At 40.5% G+C, this 15,358-nt stretch overlaps 1 protein-coding gene across 1 annotated transcript; it reads left to right on the top strand.

The window, feature by feature from the left end:
• Positions 1 to 3,973: 3,973 nt before the first annotated feature.
• Positions 3,974 to 14,607, top strand: LOC115382887 (aquaporin-3-like). The gene is made up of 5 exons (XM_030084842.1): positions 3,974 to 4,081; positions 6,486 to 6,612; positions 9,972 to 10,109; positions 12,999 to 13,117; positions 14,398 to 14,607. Exons 1-5 carry the CDS (start codon positions 3,974 to 3,976, stop codon positions 14,605 to 14,607), a joined length of 702 nt encoding a protein of 233 aa, XP_029940702.1.
• Positions 14,608 to 15,358: the final 751 nt, after the last annotated feature.

Genomic DNA, 15,358 nt, shown 5'->3' on the forward strand with positions numbered 1-15,358 from the left:
AAAAACTGAACTACTGGACCCTGCCAGAAACCTTAAGGAGAAGAAAACCAAAAGTAACTCCAGGAGATCGCTCACAGTCACTGCCGGGACTCCTGCTGCTGCTGCTGCCAGAACGAGGAGGAACAGTGTGAGCTGCAGTCCCCTCCTCTATCCACAGGTACTGGAACCGCTGAGCAGCCACACCTGTTGAGCAGGAGGCCGACATAGACTGAGAGAGGATCAGGCTGAACAGAGAGACGCTGACGGCTGACAGACACATTATAATGTCATCAACTCGGTGTTGCTGTGTTTTCATGTATTTGTTTATTTTTGACGGAAGCATCACGTTTATATTCACTGCGATGTTGCATATCCACGACATCGACCAGAGAATGGCTCTAACAACCAGCTAAAGGGTACAAGTGTTCAAACATGCCACTAACACAGTACCAGCACTGCATGTTTGTGAAGCTCTGAGATGAAAAACGCTACAAGAACCATCACCATCATCCTCTTCACAACAGCGGGGAGTATGTTCACTCTCATTACAATACATCCCCTTTACCAGCCATTCTTAATTTACCTTTGTAGGCAGTGCATTTCGTATCTTTTTTTTTTCTTTTTTTATTCCATTAGAGTGGGACTGCAGCATAATGTAGACATGGCTGATTGGTGATATTACCAGATACCTGTATGTTTCAGATTCTGAGTGCCACGCTAATGTGACAGGACGAATACTGATTAGCTCAATCCAGGGATGTAGGCTTGACATTGATGTTATGCTAATGCACTGGCGCTCTCCTGACTGTGTCCACACACGCCGAGCACCTTCCTGCATTAGCCGTGAAGTTTCATATGATCTGCCGATAATGGAAACTCATTTTATTCAGACGGAACCCATTGAGTCCACCACGTATAATCATGGCTGGGTAAATAATAAGCTTATACCTTTTCATCTTTGTCCCTTACCTTTGTCTCGTGTAACCCATCCACATAAACATGCAGAGGTGCCTCTGAAAAGCCCCATTACCGGTAGTTTTACAGAGAACAATATATGACCTTTGGTTCTGTACACACAGCGCAACATGATGCATTATGAATCAAGCTCGGGAATATGAAATATAAATCATCTGCAAGCGTGTTTAATTTTTAAAATGCAAACACAAGATTAACCCTGCACTCAGTGTGTTTGGCAGTAATGTGTCAAGATTATACAGACGCAGGCAGTTGTAAACAGTGTGACATTCAGCTGCACTGCAATTCTGACTTCAAATATCACTCCATCCGGCATCATTTATTTTCATAAGTTACCGTTCATAGGTTGAGGATGTGTGTGCGCAATGGAAAGATAAACTTGTCTGGTGTGTGCTTTCAACTTCCAGAGGGATAATCCAGACTTAATTGATCTGGAGGGAAAAACTATGGACTGTACTTGTGAAAAAGGTGGGAAAAAAGTTTTCATTGATAAAAAGTAATAGAGTACTTTCTTCGGGTGATTCTATACCTAAAACAATGTACTTTAGACTTATTACGATGTGCATCAGAAGTAAATGGGCTCCTGTGAGCAGCGACTTCACAAAAGTCAATCCAAGAAATTCAGCGGACACACTGAATCACTGTTTGCGTAAAGAATCATGCGCTCATGCATTCAGCCACACTAAGCAGCCATACATTTATAAATAAGCTAACATTTACAGAGACTCGCTGAATTTCAAACCCATTTAAAAGAAGTGCGCTTTATTTCAGGATTTGCAGAAGTCATTGTGGAAGTATTTATGGAACTAAACAGCTCTTGTGCTAATGGTGCGTTCGTGTGTGACTGAGATGTCTGAAAGTTCTTGACGACAGGGTGGAAAAAAAAAATAGAAGAGGCACTGAGAGGTGGATTTCACAACATTTAAAGCAACTGTGTTGCATCGAAATCATTGAGAGCGCTGACTTATAAACCCAATTTAATGCACAATTAGCTGAACTTTATTAGCCTAGCATATACATATACATGAAGTCCTGAAAAAATGTGGCATTATGTTTACATTTAAATACCATAATAATGACTCTACATGTCAAGCTGTTCAGGAGGGTAAAACTAACCTGGCATGAACACACTGTTAATTATCTCGTCTGTAGTCAGTGGTAACTTTATTTATATATATAAATATATATATATATATATATATATATATATATATATATATATATATATATATATATATATATATATATACACACATATTAAATATGCTCTTCCTGCTGAACCCACCATTCAAATCTCAGTCTTCCAGGCTCAAGGTCATAACTTAACCTGATATATCATTATTAGATATGGTTGGCCATGCCAATAAAACTGAATAAGTATCTATTTTTCAATTATCCATTAAATATAGTTTCATGAAGGCTTTCCTCTATACATTTGGATGCAATTTTCTACATCATCTCAACAAGTAACAATCATGTTTGATTCTGAATAAATTGAGGAGCCTCGTGGGAGACAAAAAATAAAGATTAATGGTTAGATCAGTAAATAAGCAGTAATGGAGGCTATCGCACGAGATTCCTGCTTTGTGCTGAAACAGCAAGCCAACCTGAATTTTTTTTTTCTTCTGACCTCTAAGATAAGCCATGAAAGCTCTATCCTCTGGCCATTCCCATTGGACTAATACGCTGAACCAAGCAATAGATGTGAACATCTTAATTACCGCGCACTCGCAGATAATGATAGCGCCTGCATTAGCCCACTTTCAAAGAGCTGCACGAATGCAAACATCCACACGCGGAATTATAGAGCAAGGTTAAACCTATCTTTGATTAAACACCTTATTCCATTCTTCCTCCCTGCTCTCTACATAGATTAACACCGACAAAGTGCTTTAATAGGTTTTAATGTGATAAATAAAATTTGTGGAGGGATCTGGTAACCGTCATTACCACCGGCCTTGATTCCCCCCACAGATAAATCACAGTATAAGCGGGAACATTGTCTTATCTCGGGATTCAATCCAACTGCAACTCTCAGCATCTTTGTGCATGTGCTGTCGTCAGTACTGAGTGTAAAAATGGAATGAAATCCATTGGAATTTGATGAATAAAGTGTTGCCTTGCAGTTTTCTGAGGAGTTCAGACACACGTGTAGACCTTCTGGGGCTGTTTGCTGCCTTTTGATGTTGTCAGAGCTGAAAAAAGAAAAGGTGAAGCCAAGGAAAACAAAATATAATTTTGATATGGAATTGACTCGTAAACCCACACTGGGTGTTTTAATCCACCAGAGAAAGCCGACGAGGCCGATCGGGAAGATTTTAAGCACTTAAGATGAAAACAGCAATGACTACAGTACATTTCTAATGAACTAATTTTTGGATGCACTGTTTAGTTGACAGATCTGTTTATTCACACATTACCATCTGAAGTTTTTTCCTTCTGATGTCTTACTCATGAGGTTTGACTGGACACGATCTTTTGTTAAAGTTCCATTTATTTAACTTTTGAATAGTGCCCAGTTTGTAATAAACATGCATTTGTGGGATGAGCAGCAGAGCAGAGTATGTCTTGCACCCACGAAAAAGATGAAAATAGCCACCCCACAACTGCATGTTCCAAATAACTGTGGTGTCATTTCAAAGGGAAATAAACAGTTTTCCCAACAGTTCACTTCAGCACTTTTCCCTGATAATCTAACAAACACAGACTTTTGAAAGTTTTAAAGCCAGAATGTTGTAACATGAAGATGAAGCTTCATACTAGCTACTTTTAATTGTGATACTTGGAGTTGCAAAAAAAAAAACTCTAAAATAAGTCCAAGCAGGGCTCCATTCATGCAGAATTGTTTGCAAGAGATGTGTGAAGGTGTGTGTGGGAGTGGCATACAAAAGAGTTTTTCTTTCTCTCTCAGGGAGTGATCCTCAGGACAGCCTTTAATGCTGACGCTCAGTCACTGACACACAATAATTGTGATACCGCGGAGCCTACCTCGAGAAAAAATATTCTAATAACCGCAATCATGGGAAGACAAAAACAAATTTCGGAGAAACTGGCAGCGACCTTTCGCATCCGGCGTGCGCTCCTCCAGCAGGCCCTGGCAGAGTGCCTGGGAACCCTCATTTTGGTGGTGAGTAAGGAGTATTCTTGCATCACTTCTGCAGGGTGCAGAGTGGATTAGCTCCATGAATAAAAATCAATTAAATTCACTGTACAGCAGTTGGTATCTAAATTCAAAACTGGAAGCAGGGGACTTCTGGAAGATAATGTGATTCCACTAAATGAAATATATTCACAGCATGGGCATGTTTTCGGCCGACTTAGAAAAAAAATCTGAATCAAACATTAGCTTTTTATGTAAGAACTCTGTGAGTCATTCATTTATATCGTGTCGAACGCTTCAATTCTGCCAAATTTGTTGTTAAGTTCTCTTTAGTTGCTGCATAACTCTGGCTGAAGGACACATGAACTGAAAATCAGATATCATCCATGATCAGTTTATGTCCCTTTCTGATACTCGACGCCTGTTGGTGTCCTTCTTGACTTTTTTTTTTTTTTTTTTTTAATCTTTTTGGACATTGTGTTTTCTTTGTGGGCATTTAGTGACCTCTAACAGTTGTTTTGTGTCTCTTCAGGTTAATTGGACGCTGTAATTGTTTTATCTATTTGTCTATTCTATCATTGTGTGGTCCTTCGATATCACTCTCAGTTCTTTCTGCATCGCTTTTTGGTCTTTTTTTTTTTCTATTTCAGCTCACTTCACATAATCTTGATTCCCTTTGTGCATCCTAACACTTGATTTATATCTCTTTTCATATCTTTTATTGCCTCATTGGTATCTAGTAACCCGTAGTTTTCCCATTTCCCCGCCCCATAAGCCAATCCTCAATCTGAAAAGATGAATGTTCAGACAAGTATTAGTGAGTGTTATGATTTATTGGCAGCAGGGAGTTCATTTTGACCACACTTGAATGTGCTGAATATTGTCATTTCTCTTTACCTACTTACTATATTTCTACATATACTTTAAGTTTGAAAATATCATTACATGTATGTCGATTTAATAAATTTAAATTCCATACTCAGTTCTGTTCAGTTCATTAAGAAATCAAGATTTACATGTAACCTGCACTTGTGATTGATTTTCTGGATCGCAACATGGCTCTCTGGTGTTAATAATGAGTGTATGATCACAGTTAATCTTTGTTGCGTAAGATGTGTAAAACATCACGACGCTAAACACCAATTATGTATACAGAGCAAAACAAAGTACAATTATGGCACAGATGCCAATATCTAAGCAGGAGACAAGCGAAAAACAGTGTACAAGAGGACGTCAAGCAACAAGCCAATTAGGAGAAAAAGTCGTGTTATAATTGTTCTTTAGAGGTCAATAAATCACTGAGCAGACACACAATTATAAATGGTTAACAAGCTGCAAAGGGGTTTTTTTTTTCCAACTAACAACATGAAGCTTTCCAGCAGTTTCTCTCCATATGAGGAATAAGAAAACCGATCTTTTGAAAGCACCCCAAGGGACGGTGCACCCTTCTTGTCCGACATGTTTGTGCTGCTAGTGGAGAGTTTGTTATCATGGAAGGTGCAAGCTGTTGTTGTTTGATGAGTGAGTGGTTAATAATTTGTTTTTGTGTTTGCGATGTCCTCTGGGTTTCTTCTGCGAGGCTAATTTGATGTTCAAAGGCAGCTCTTTTTTTTCCACAGAGGTGAATAAAAGGTAAAGAAAGTTTAACTCTTCTCAGCGAGCCACTGCTCTCGTTCTGATCTGTCAAGACAAAAGGATTAAGAACTTTAATGTTAAAGCATATGATTTGTTATTTTTCTTCTTTTTTTACCTGCTCAGACTCTTGTTCTGTGTCTGTTTTCTGCTGGTGATAATGGGCTGTGTGCCAGTCCACAACAAAACCTGCTCCGTCTCACAAAGAAACCGAAAGAATTCCTTCGAATTAAAACAAAATGTTTTCATTGTGGACCTCCTAGTAACCCACCGGCAAGCCAAATATCAGAAAAGGGCACCCACGGTGAAACGCCCGGCCCTTTATTATTCCCCTCCCCGGCTGCGACTGATCTGTTAATTCCACCAGACCTTTCGCTCGGCGGGCGAAGCCGTCCCCTCGGTGGTCAGGGGTGGCCCTCTGCGGAGGACCGCTCGGCGGGTGGAGTCTGATTGTTGCCGGCATCAATAGTCACTCACAAAGCCCACCCATAACATACAGGTGACCTCCGGGGTCAGGCAGACACACCCAAGATAAGACGAGAAAGCAAGGCTCAGCCAGACACCTGACTCCGGGTCAGGACCCAGCGGGGCTTTATTATTCTCTTTGAAGTTTTTCCTCCACTGTCTCAGAAAACACCTTCGTCTCCAGACTGTGCTTCTGCCAAACAGCAGATGCCTGGACTCACTTCTCAACAGTGAAATATGTATGAGAAGAAAACGCTGGAACAAGGCGAAAGTGATTGTTGCTAAGAACAATAACTGGGTGTTTTTTGATTGGTCTGCTTCTTCTCGGGTGCAGATGTTCGGCTGTGGTGCGGTGGCACAAACACTGCTGAGTTCTGGAACCCAGTGCACATTCCTCACCATTAACTTCGCTTTTGGTTTGGCCGTGACGCTGGGCGTTGCTACAAGTGGACAAGTCTCAGGTGAGTTTTACTGTTTATCATCATCAGAGTTTCCTGAGCTCGAAAGAAAAAAAATCCAACATTAAAGAAAAAGAACCTCTGTGTTAGCGTTGTACTCTGATAATTAGGAAAACGGATCAGTATCCATCAAATAAGTTGAGTTGTCCAGCAGTAAATTAGCAGTAAAGGCTTCTGTCTCTCATTAATACGAGATAGTCATGTTTTATCCACTACTGCTCAATCAAACTAAAAATGTCTCCAAAAAAATAATAATAATTCCGCTCCATTTCCCTTAATAAAATTTCAGTGTCCGGGTTGATTAGTGATCGTTTAACACTCAGACATGAAACAAAACGAGTTGTGATTATTTTTTTTCTGTTCCTTCCCGGCTAAATGAAGGTTAGTAACAGGGTTGTGTTTACATCCTGGGATGCAAGTTCAGTTCAAAATCATTAAAGCACTCACACTGCTCTCTTACATTTTGTACAATCACAATGAAAGCAGAACATTTTGATGTTTAAAACAGACATGAATCAACCAAATCGTATTGATAAATAAATGTTCTGTTAAGCAATTTATAATTAAGAGAAAAAAAAACTGAGAAAAAAGTAATCACAGAGTGTTTAATAGCCTTGGTGTCATATCTTACTCAAAAGCCAATGTTTTCCTATTTAAAATCTTCATGATTTGGATGAAAAATGTCTTCTGTTTCTTAAATGTCCCAATCCAACTGAATTTGACTCCAATCCCATAACCAATAAACCTCCTGGTTCCTTACTGATACTTTGACACCCTTTGAATTTGGCTCACTGTTGTAACATAGCTGTAATTTTACTGGAGTTAGAAAAGTTTCTTGATAAGAGGTCTGAGAACAAACCGCCCACCGGCTGCCCGCTGATCCCGACACTTCTCTGCTGTCCCTGTGGGCATGTCAGGGCTCACATGCTAGCAAGTAGCTCGCTAGTAAGCTGACATATAAATAAAGCAGCCGACTTTCCCCTCTGACATTTTGTGCGACTTCATATTCTTTTTTTCTTCTTGATATCTGGGAGGCAAGAGACGTATAAAAAAGGGACTCACCAAACTACAACAATGATCTTGTTTGTCCACAGACATTTATCTACTTCAGATAAAAACTGAACTCTCCGCCTCGCCGCGGCATCACTTCTCTGTTGTCATTTTGTTTTGACATCTCACTGCCGAGCCTTTGGGCGAGTTATTCTTTTTTGTTTTTGTGTGGCCAAAGTTAAAGCTTCTCCGGACCGCTCGCATTTTCCACGTCGGCGGTCCGTCCTGCAACGCCTGGAAGTCCAGAAATGTCTCATGATCCGAAATGCTGCATCGCCTCTGGCGGTTTTTGGAGGGCTTCAGCTGTATCGGCTGTCATGGAGGTCTGTGGGGTTCAGCTACCCCGAACAACAACGCTGATGTGTGAAAAGACATGAAGAAATTTCTAATTTATTCATGCATATCCTCCCACAAAAACAATGCAAAAGATAATGAACAATTTACTATTCCGTCAGCCTCTTTGAATGTACACAGGATCAGTGACCCAATTAAAGCAACAAGTCATAACAGCTCATGAAGTGCGCATGCTTTTGGACCCACAAAGAAGATTGCGCGATTTTGAGTGTACGTGATGGAGGTGGCTGACAAAACCAAGTCAAGACATGGCTTTAAAACATTCAAGGTTCGAAACATTAACTAGATCAGCTGTTCTCAAACCTCTCCTAGTGATGCCACTCCAAAAATCCCACCACTTGAAGCAATCCATGTACCAATCACTATGGTCAAGATCACTGATCTCTGCACCGTTCTCAGTGTTGTGTCGTGCTCACTACTCTTCTCCACCACATGTATATTAACAAGTTACAGAGCTCCATAACTGGAACCATGATAAACAAAAAAACACTCTGCTTCAGTTTTGATGGAGCAAATCTGGTCAGGTTTCCCTTCAGGATATTTTGAACAGGTCCATTGTCACTAACTTGTTTTTTTGTCTGTAATTTGTGCTTGTTTTAAGGTCAAATGTTGCTGATTTGTTCTTTTTTTTTTCTTAAATCTCATTCCAGCCTGGTAATGAGGGACTTATATTACTATTTTATAACTCTCCCAAGGGTATTTTATCATTAGAGCACAAGGTACTAATTTTGCTGGAGTGTTTTTGTGTGGACGCTTAAAAAAAAAAAACGAGTTAATAATGATAATTAAAAAAAACACATTATAACCTCAGAGGTTAATAAGGTTAGGTAAATATACATTTAGACTATTAAAAGTTGTTGTAATATGCACAGCAGAGAATAGTGTGTGTCTGTTAATAAATCTGTTGTTTTTCCTTCAGCCGTACATGCATCAGTAAAAACAATGAAGGGGCATTCCAGGTGTCAGCGCAATGGAAGTGGGTTTAAGAATTAGAGATATTAGTTGGGGAAAATGTGTGGGAAACTCGAATAATATTGTGAAAATCAGAGTTTGTTGAGTGTGGAGTCAATTTGCATCGCTGTCATGAAGTACCTGTCATTCAAAGAGTGTTTCCACAAGACTGAGCTTTTCTCCAACTTCCATCAGCATAACAGGGAGTCATTATTATTGATGGCTTGACAGGCGCTAAATATCAGCAAAAGGTAAACTGGCAGTTATCTGAAGTGCAGTATTTACCACACTGATGCGTTTGCAAGATGAATGACAATTAAAGGCAGCGGGAGGAGCAGCGCAGCAAGGCAGTGGACAGAAGCACACCAAGTTTAAAAGCAGCTTGCATGCAACACACACACACACACATAATACACAGAGAGAGAGAGAGAAAGAGAGAGCCGGTAGCCCTCAACTTGAAAACTATGTGGTCTGTAATTGAAAGGATAGCGAGGCAAGTCAATTCACAATCCCAGCAGCTTCAGTCAAAAGCAGCCACACTACAAAGGCTTCCACAGTTCACTCATGCTCACTTCTTCAATGTCTTTATAATGAGGCTGTCCCCTTCTAATACACATCCGAGCCGAGACAGTAAGCTCTTATAATTAGATATCTCCAACCCTGACACGATTAAGGTGTGAATACAGGCGAGGCGCCCGCGTGAGTGTGCCATCAGAGCCGTTCTTACCCCTTCAAGGTTAGGAGGGAAAAAAAAAAAGGATACTTCCCTGAATCTTTTCATCCCTCCAATTTAATTTGTGTCACCGAGACCTTCCATCCTAACAGGACTACCGCGATTGTACTTACTGAATATACAGTACATGAATGTGGGACTGGGAATAAAGGGATGTGGTGTGTGTATCGGAGATCATGAAGCAGCTTGTTTTCTTTGCGTGAATAAAGAAGTCTGAGTGAAAATTCATGGAAATGAACTCGCTAAATTCCTAAAATTGTTCCCCGTGATGAAGGTGGCCATTTGAACCCAGCCGTGACCTTCACGCTGCGTCTCCTTGGGAGGGAGCCTTGGAAGAAGTTCCCTTTGTTCTTCGTCTTCCAGAGTCTTGGAGCCTTTCTGGGCGCAGTCGTCGTCTTCGGCATGTATTTTGGTATGTAAAAATTCATCAAGTCAAATATGTTTCGGATCATTTAAAATGATGCCTTTGCTGTTATGGCGTGCAGAGTGCTCCATCCAGACTGCAGATGGAACTCTGGACCTTGGAAATAATTTTGAAGTGAAGGTTTCTCTCAGCCTACAATAGTTTTGTATGAACATTTAATGATCGCAGAGACGGTTCCTGCTTCGGCCTTCACAGTTGGCAGCCTTCCTTTGCTGTAGCCCTTTCACGTGGAATCAGCTACAGGGTATTTTTTTTTTTTTCTCCTCACTGCCAAAACTTCTATGAGATGCAGTTTTTGAACACACAAACACACACACACAAAACCCACAGCAAAAACACTAAAATGAACACACTCTGTTTATTAGAAACGAGCAAACGGACCAATTTCCCACCCTTCAGGAAACTTTGGGACCAAACCGTGTTCTGCTACACTGTTGCCCATCAGTATGAGGTCTTGTGATTACTTGGATGAAGAAACAGCGAGTGCAAGAAGAACTTGTCTGGAAGAAACTTGCAAGGCTTGAATCAACCAGTAAGCTAAAAGCTCGGGGTGTGCAGAGTGCTGCAACGACTTAAACGCTGCATATTCATTCTGAGAGCTTTCACTGACAATGAGGCATTTCTGCATTTACAGGTGTAAATACGGGTGGGAACACGTCTGAACTGTGTGTTTCATTGTAAGATTTCCACTTAAAAATTACAATGGGGAGCCTTTCCATTGAATTAACGTTGATGCAAATTAATCGCTAAGCAATTATTTTTCACAACTAGTATCCATGACTCTCACCATCAGCTGCTTTAACATAGCCTCATTAAAATCAACACACTTTTTTGATAATGTGTTGATAATGTGTGAACTTTTGGTTTGAACGATATGGCTTTGTATTTAAATCAATTTGTCCGACAGTCGCTTGCCCTGGACTCAAACCACCACTGGATGGATGAATGGATGGAGGCACAGAGGCCTCATGTTGTCACACACGCTGAATAATGACTGCAGGAACAAATTTTAAAACCTGAAACAGTCACACTGCAATTAGTTTAAATCCTCAGTTCTAATTAAAAAAGTGGAACACTGAGAGCTCATCAACTAGAAGTTTGTGGGTCTTTCTCAGAAAATCACTGCCAAAGCCCTAAATCCTGCTTTTCTGGTGTTTATGTGGAGTTTAACCATCTGATTAGTGTGAAATTGAAGAAATACAAACAAAACAATTGTAAGAACAAATGTACCACATCATAATTAAGATGAGTATAGAACCAGCAAAAAAAAAATTAAAAAAAAACCCAAAATGTTATCAAGCTGAATGTTTTAAGTGAGAATTATATTGTTATGAAGACACATAAAAAACTATAAGATGTGATTTGATATTTCTTTTGAACATGCATAAGAAAATGAAGCAAAAATACATTTAAATGAATAAAACAAATACCAAAATTGTACAAATCTGAATTAAAAATGAACAAAATGACAAAAAAAATAAATAAATAGAATTTGCGAAAAAAATGTAAATTATAAAATAGTTATTTTATACCAGGGCTGCCGGCCACCGTGGCATTGCACCAGTTTGGGAGAGTTCGACAACATCTCTACACTGTCTAAACTCACCTCAACTCTCACAAACTGGCAACCCGGGGGACACTCTCGAAGGAGAGGAGGGGGGGAAACACATTAAGTGGTATAATATTGTTTAATGCACCTTTACAATGTATTTTTGAAGTAGACCCACTGGCCTACATGGCACTTTTTGGAAAGAAAATACAAAAATTCAAAAAGGAAATTCTTTCTTAGTGTAATTTGATTTACAATTAAGACACTCTGATAAGAGATGTTTTACATTATGGGCTAAAAACTGCTTTAAATCTGCAAAATTACTGAATTTTAAACATGCAATTTAATATAATATTAACAGCGATTAACTATGGAAATTCTGCAATTAATGTTTTGACAGCCCTAATTATAATACGTTTTAATAAAATCCCAAATTTGGATCCTAGCACATAATAAATTATATCATTGTCTAGTAACTTACTAGAATTCTCCCACTGTCGCCAGCTCGGTTGGTAGGGTGGGTGGTTTTCCAATCATAAGGCCAATCTGAAGGTTCGATCTCCTGCGGCGGAGCACCCTGCGTGGAAACTGTCGCCATCTGTGTGCGAATGTGACTAACAGTGTAAAGCGCTTTTGGGACTGAAGTGGTGCCATTTGCTCAGTAAACGAAGTTCATTTGCAGTTTATACAAAGCTGGACAAGATATTCCTCAGCAGGTCTTGGGGGTTGATGGAAAATCAGAATATATATGAAGAAGCTTCAAAAATATAAGGGCATTGTGCATCTCCTGCTCATGAACGTGTTGCGCCAGCGGTGGAGGACGCGGTGTGCTCTCGGTGGAAGGCCGCGTTCTTCAGGACATTGCATTCATAGATTTGTGAGCAGCTGCAAGTACATCATTCGTCAAATAAATGCAAACAGCTCCACAGCTCGTGCATGTTTTCTCTGACCTTTTGCATGATTGCGTTGTTTTTCTCCGGGCATGCATGTGCTAACATCGAAGGGCTCAATAATGTAATGGAAGGTGCATTTCCTCAGCCATCAATGTTTCCGATGCAACATAAACCGCGTCCGCGAGAGCAAAACTCCATCATGTTCGGTAAATTTCTGCAGTGGCAATGGATTCCTCCTTCCTAAATGACCTGCAGTTCACAAAAAGGACTTCAAATTTAATTCACAGTAACTGTCTGAAGGGGAATTTAAATTGTCAGCTCCGTTCTCCACAACCACGACCTGCTAAAACACTTTTTCAAAGAAAATCCATTCAGGGGAAGAAAAACAGAAAAAAAAAAAAAGAACCAATTTGCTCATGATTCTTTTCCAACCAGATGCATTATGGGACTTCGGCCAGGGGCAGCTCATTGTGGTGGGGAAGAATGCCACGGCTGGGATATTTGCCACATACCCGGCCAAACATCTCACTCTGATTAATGGATTCTTTGATCAGGTAACAGCGCCTTTATCTTTTTTTTTTCTCGCCAAGTATTAACCTCTGCAAACTGTAAAGCGGAACGCCTCCCAGTAGATATAAACTCTGCCAGCGTCTCTGGTAAGCACAAATATCACACATGAATTATTTTGCATGGCTGTCCATACTCTGCAGGCAGCTACTTCGGTGCCACATAGATTTGCAGAGATTGCCGAGGTCACTGTAACTCGTGCACGGCGCTGCGTTTTCAGCATGATATCACAAATCTAATTGCGCTACGCAAAAAATAGCGAGCCCCGTGCGGCTTGCCAAGATTTAATCAGCGGCTCACAGGGCAGGCAATAATTATATGATAATGCAGCCAATACTCATATTCCCTGAAATAGTGAAACATGCTATATTAGATAAACGGGCAGTATGGGCTACTAATACATGACCTTTTTATAAGTCGGCACTGGGTTTTGCTGGTTTGTGTGGACCTCTAGTGATTTGGTGGAATAAAGTGATGCTGGGAAGGAAAATGGCTGCATAAATAAATAAAATGTAGTTTACACTCATACTGGACGAGCATGCAACTGTGAAAAAGGATTTTCAACTATTCAGTTGAACAGTTCCACTTACTTATGTATGAACATTTTTACATCTACTAATTAGGAGTAGTTCGTGCAGGATATGTAATCTTAAGTCTGAAAGTCAAAATGAAAACTGCAGTTCAACAATTATTTACCAATATGAAGAAGTTACAACCAGAGGTATGAATGACACTTCCAGATCACACATTTTATCAAATCTCTTAATGAATTTCTTAAATGAAGAAACGTATTCCAGTAGACAGTAGTTCTTAAGCAACATCTTTGCTCCTCTTAGCATCTTACTGATTAGTTTTTTCAAGACCTGCATGATCCATTAAGGTGCACTCCTCTTCAGTTTTGGTGTCTCTCACACAAAAGCACCAGCCAAAACAAAACAAAAACCAACCAGACTTACAAGAGAGAAGCCTTTGAGCTTTTTGCAGCGCCGTTTCGTCATGGAGCACGCCGGCCCGCTGCAGAGTTCTGCTGCTGTTGCACTTGTGAAGATGCCGACATGTCGCAGCATGCAGGACAGTCCGGGGCAGATCCGCCATGTGGGTGTGAAGAAGCTTCTGAGAAGCTGTCAAATAGTGACGTAACCAGGAAAACACCTCAATACCCAGCTTCCCTCCATCTCTCTTCTACTTCCTTCTCTGAATCTCTGGGTTTTTTTCGATGAAAATAATTTACAAGATTTCTTTCGTTCTTCTTTTTCTTGCTTCCCAGATTATTGGAACAGCTGCATTGATCTTGTGCATTCTGGCTATAGTTGAAGAGCACAGCAGGCCAGTTCCCCCAGGTCTGCAGGCCTTCACCGTGTTAGTCGTCGGCCTGTCGATGGGTTATAACGCTGGCTACGCCGTCAACCCGGCCAGAGATTTAGGGCCACGCCTCTTCACGGCGTTTGCCGGCTGGGGTTTGGAGGTTTTTACGTGAGTATAGCCGCTAAACGGTCGATTTGTGACAATGTGGACGATGAGCGACATCGTCTCCTGGGCGTCTCAGGGGTTGTAATTAAGATTCGGTCTGAGTTTATCACTTGCCAGTCTTTGTCAATTACTGGAGCTGTTAAATTTCGCCCAAAGGGACAGAAGTCCACCGCAGGCTGACGAACAAGCTGAGACACATGCCAGTCAAAAAAGGAAGAAAAAAAAAATATGGCATGATATCTGATGAAGTATATCCACATCAAAAACATAAGAAAAATGGCAGGAAGTGAAGTGAACGGTGCTTAGTCAATACAGTCAGTGTTATTGGGGTGAATCGTCTCTTTCTATCTGCTCCAGCAGCCTTATGTTGGATAAAACAGGACGATGGAGGATGGATGATTAGTAGTTTCCTGGAATTTTATATTTTGGAAGAAATGTTGTCAAATGAAGCAAGAGGGTTTTAAACCCCCTCAACCACCTCAAGATTTGTGACCATGCAGATTGTGGATTCATTGACACTGACAACAGATATCAGACAGTTCTGCAAACATTTTGGGGTATCAAAACCGACTTTCTTTGACTCTAACATCCATCCATCCATCCATCCATCCATGGTCCTCTGAGAAGAAAGTGAACAAAACTGTTATCTAAAGTATGACTGACTTCTCCAATAATGTGTATTTTTGCACTTGCGTGAAGTTGGGGGACTCACAAGAGACAAATTAAAGCAGCTGTCAATGGGCAGAGTAGGATATACA

This window comes from Salarias fasciatus, assembly GCF_902148845.1.
Source record: "Salarias fasciatus chromosome 7 unlocalized genomic scaffold, fSalaFa1.1 super_scaffold_4, whole genome shotgun sequence".
Taxonomy (NCBI): domain Eukaryota; kingdom Metazoa; phylum Chordata; class Actinopteri; order Blenniiformes; family Blenniidae; genus Salarias; species Salarias fasciatus.